The 4,826-nt window shown below is 42.7% G+C and overlaps 1 protein-coding gene across 1 annotated transcript in view; it reads right to left on the bottom strand.

Moving 5' to 3' along the window:
* Nucleotides 1-3,108: 3,108 nt before the first annotated feature.
* LOC106895716 (transmembrane 9 superfamily member 2-like) overlaps nucleotides 3,109-4,826 on the bottom strand; it is a 37,818-nt gene continuing 36,100 nt past the window's right edge. The window contains exon 17 of the mRNA XM_014955326.1: nucleotides 3,109-3,718. Within this exon, the coding sequence (XP_014810812.1) occupies nucleotides 3,651-3,718 (68 nt within the window). The 3' untranslated portion in view covers nucleotides 3,109-3,650. The remainder of the gene's footprint in view (nucleotides 3,719-4,826) is intronic.

Here is a 4,826-nt window from a genome sequence, read left to right on the forward strand (position 1 = left end):
CAAAGTCTGCTGGATTGGGGTGGTTGTTAGGAGAAGTCTTACACGGGAGATGCTTTACTTCATCTACTTTTGAGTCCATTACTGGGAGCAGCATGAAAATGCAACGTAGATGCCTATACAAGCACTTCAAAAAAAGCTAAACAGCCTCATTTTTTTTTCTTTTTTAAAGAGGGCAGGAAGGTTTCGGTATCTGCAACAGAACAGGGAATGTTTTACTAAGCCCAGTGCTCTAATGAAAGGAGATGAATAACGGTTATTTCCACGTGACAGCTATTAGTCATAAGTTATCATAAAATGGGTTAGAGATCAGACAGCAGTTACTGGTAATCTAAGGAGTTAAAACATCCACCTCCCCATACGGACCATTTCACCTTCAAAACCCATGGCTGATTCAACACAGAATGGACAAGATCTTCACCTACAGTTTAAAAACCTCCCAAAGAGCCTTGAGAGTCACTGGAAAACCACGTTACTACAGCCTAATATGGTATGCCTAATAAAAATGAAACCCAAGTATTTTGTTGTCTACTTTCTGGCCAGGGCTCACACCACCTTTAAACTGATACATGCTCACAACAATTTGTATTTAACTTACAGCCTGGTGGCTTTCTCCAGAAGCACAAAGCCAAAAGACAGCTTGAAGCTTTTCCATAGTTTAAAAAAAAAAAACAAACCAAAAAAACCAACGGCAGAAATTTTTTCCAGAGGTCTTATGTCCAGATTCTCTGCAAACAGCACAAATCTCAGACCTGGGGCCAGCAAAAATATTGGCAGAAATTTTTTCCAGAGTTCTTATGTCCAGATTCTCTGCAAACAGCAGAAATCTCAGACCTGGGGCCAGCAAAAATATTTAGATGTAGAGGACTTCAAGAGATAAACCGGGTTTTAGATACAACAGCAGCAACACCTGGAGCACTGTGTCCAGCTCTGGAGTCCTCAGCACAGGGAGGACATGGACCTGTTGGAGAGGGGCCAGAGGAGGCCATGGAGATGCTGGGAGGGCTGGAGCCCCTCTGCTGGGAGGGGGGGCTGAGAGTTGGGGGGGTTCAAGCTGCAGAAGACGACGGCTCAGGGGAAACCTTAGAGCCCCTTTCAGTCCCTCAAGGGGCTCCAGGAGAGATGGGGAGGGACTCTGGATCAGGGAGGGGAGCCATAGGACAAGGGGTAATGGCTTCAACCTTGAAGAGGTGAGACTTAGATGAGATCTCTTGAAGAAATTTTTCACTCTGAGGGTGGTGAGAGCCTGGCCCAGGTTGCCCAGAGAAGCTGTGGCTGCCCCATCCCTGGAGGGGTTCAAGGCCAGGCTGGATGGGGCTTGGAGCAACCTGGTCTGGTGGGAGGTGTCCCTGCCCAGGGCAGGGGGTTGGAACTGGATGGCCTTCAAGGTCCCTTCTAACTCAAACCGTTCTATGAACGGAGTTTTTCCACCACAAAGACTGTTGAATTATGAATTATACCAGATTTGCATGAATGGGGCGTATTGCAAGAAATAAACCAAGTTCTCTGAGATAACTGCATGAGAATGACTGATTTTACTTTTGTGGCCTTGGCTCTAGTCTTCAGCCAAGCTTCAGAAACTTGCTTAACCCAGTTCCTACTTTTTAACTCACTAGTAGTCACAGTAAAAGCAGAGAAAGCGCAGTAACTACAATTTTACAACTCATTTTACTTTGCCTTTTGCGAAACACATATTTATTCATCTGGCAATTTTTCCTGCTGGGATTTTATGCCAATTGTAGCTCCAAATTCTCTCATGAATTCACTTCCCTTTGAACATGTGAAATTCAAAAGCAGCTTCAAGCCAACAGTTCTCTTTTCTTTATTTTTAAAGTATCCCATATAACCCCCCCCAAACATTAAATGCAAGATTTAATAGGAAGGACCTTTTTAAACCAATTTCAGTATGAGCATGAAATCTGGTGCTCTGGAACCAGCAGATAACCACAAGCTGATTTCTCTTAATGCAACTCTGTAGTTTCCCTGCTCTGGGAAGGAAAAGAAATGAAGATTTTGGTGACAGGAGGGGAAAACATTTGAGAAGCTGAGTTGCCATCAAGTACGTACCTGAAACCTCACTTGACACCAACTTTTTTTGTAGCCAGCTCCTCCCAGAACAGTAACACTTGGCTCTTTTCATTAAGTTGTCTAAAGCCTCATTTTTAGGCCACAGGGACTGTTGAAAAGCTGTCACCTGGTGCTCACCCCAGCTCGGCCGGGTGACCTCTCCCACGCTTCAGAAACCTGGAAGGAACAACTAGACATAAAGGTGAGACTTTAAATCCTCAGACCTAAGATTACATTTTGGAGAGGATATTAAACATTAACTGCAATTACTTGCTATTTGTACGACTACAAAAAGAGCCATTTTGGATCTTGTTAAATTGTGGGCTTAGACACTGAAAAGCAGCTTCCAGCGATGGATGTTTCCATATGCCAGTTAATGAGCTTTGAGTGTTTCACCCATTAATCTGAGTGAACATCCCTCAATTCCTCTCCAGCAGGGTCAGCAGCATCTGAACGACGTGGCCGCGGTGACTCTCTGCTCAGCTTCAAGTGCAAGGCAGGATTTTTGGGGAGCCTCTTTAAAACCTTGAACGTTCCTGAGAGAAGAATGCCTGCAACCTTAGAACCAGAGAGCCTGGTGAGATACTCCATCTCATGTCATCCAGCACCTAAACCCAAGCTCCACAGAGCAGCAAGAAAGGTTTCACCTTGAAGAATCACCCATCCCCAAGCCCAGTAGATTCACAGCTAAACTTCCCACCAAGCTGCACACAGCCTTCATGGGACAAAGAACAAGGAGATGGGTGTTTTGAAGGGCTAAAAGAAGGAAAATGGTTTTATTCTTTGATAGAAAGTAATGGTTTGCCCAACAAAAGAAATTTTGGGGAAGGGTAATGCTGGTGGCAGCATCTTCAGAAGCTCCTGTCCATCCTACAGCCATGGATTCAAGGGAGCTGCCCGTCCTTTTGTTCAGATACACCATCTGCAGCCACAGTCACAGGCAAACTGCTCATAAACAATATAAACCTCAAAAGCCACCAACTGGTCAAACTAATTGATCTGTGTCCGAGTAGCAAAGGCCTAATTAACAAGGAAGGAAATAAGTCAGCGAGAGTTGTGCAGTTTTATTTGAACAAAAAACCAGTGTCGATATTTTTAATAAAGTCTACATGACACTAAATGCATGTACATTTGTAAGAAGAGATCTAGTTGTAAAGAAGGTGCAGGATAATATGTACAATCAGAGTTAAGTTAAAAAAATTCACATTTTACATAGATTTACTTGACAGTCCTATGCTTTCATGGTATATAAATGGTAACCAAGAGGTAACAAAATAATCACAAGGAATTTCAGCTGGAGGACTGTGCTCATTTTTCATATAAACTAGTTCACAGAATTTTTATTTGTCCTAAATCAAATCTTGGATATAATTTTTTGAATGACTAGAATTAGCATGTTCAGCGAGTAGAGCGATGTAAACGTTTTTCCAATGGTGCCATTTCCTTCCATAAAAATCCGCATTTTATGCTGTAGTCTGCTCTTCAGCTTTTACAAATTAGAATAATTACACAGGATGCTTTTTCAATACATGGTAAAAATTATCAAACAGCGAGGGAGATATGTTCAAAAGACACTTTGAAGCTTTTCAGTCCACTTTCACAACACTGTAAATCTTACTTACAAACCAGAAGCAGGCAAAAAATCCAATAGTCCCTAAAAAGGAGAAAGTGAAAATGGTTAGTTTATCTTCCAGTTTGCTCCCAGAGAAAAAAAAGTATAAATACTTCCCAGCAGGACAGAATATAACGCTGTAATCCAGCTAACTACCCAGAATAACAGCACTTGTCAAATTTAACACCACACATTCATCTCTGGGCTAAGTTATCGATTTAGGGCAAAGATGACTTTTAGGACCATGTTTCCTGATGTACATTTAAGCAACTGAAGGAAAAAAAACTTTAAGGAATACTTCCCAGCAGGACAGAATATAACGCTGTAATCCAGCTAACTACCCAGAATAACAGCACTTGTTAGATTTAACACCACACATTCATCTCTGGGCTAAGTTATTGATTTAGAGCAAAGATGACTTTTAGGACCATGTTGCCTGATGTACATTTAAGCAACTGAAGGTGACGCTGCTGTCACCACGAACAGGCACACAAGCGCCATTTAAGAAACTGTTACACTCACATGAAATCAAAACCTACCCAGGTTTTTCAGGTTTAAGATAGTTCACGGCCACCTATGAATTATGCCACAAAACACAGAAGAATCACCTGGCTCAATTTTCTGTTCCTCGTGCTCTATTTATACTCAAGAAGAGGGAACTTCTTACTCTCTCCTCTTGGTTTCTTTTGCTAAAGCAACGCTCCAAGCACTGCAGCAGTTGGGAGCACACGTCAAATGAAAGTAGCAGTGACACAAACCACACTACAGCTTTTTCTGTAATGTGTTATTTCTTGTCCCAGGTCACTATAAAAACAGCCACCAGTTTGGGCAACTGAAGAAATTCAAGAACAAAGAAATCCAAAGGCTATTAATCACAAAGACACCTCACCACTGGTGAGGCCTCACCTTGAGTACTGTGTCCAGTTTTGGGCCCCCTACCATAAAAAAGACATTGAGGTGCTGGAGCGGGTCCAGAGAAGGGCAACAAAGCTGGTGAGGGGTCTGGAGAATAAGTCTTATGAGGAGAGGCTGAGGGAACTGGGGTTATTCAGCCTGGAGAAGAGGAGGCTGAGGGGAGACCTTATTGCTCTCTACAACTCCCTGAAAGGAGGGTGTAGAGAGGTGGGGGTCGGTCTCTTTTCTCAAGTCA

This window comes from Calidris pugnax, unplaced genomic scaffold, assembly GCF_001431845.1.
Source record: "Calidris pugnax isolate Ruff unplaced genomic scaffold, ASM143184v1 scaffold38, whole genome shotgun sequence".
NCBI classification, from domain to species: Eukaryota; Metazoa; Chordata; class Aves; order Charadriiformes; family Scolopacidae; genus Calidris; species Calidris pugnax.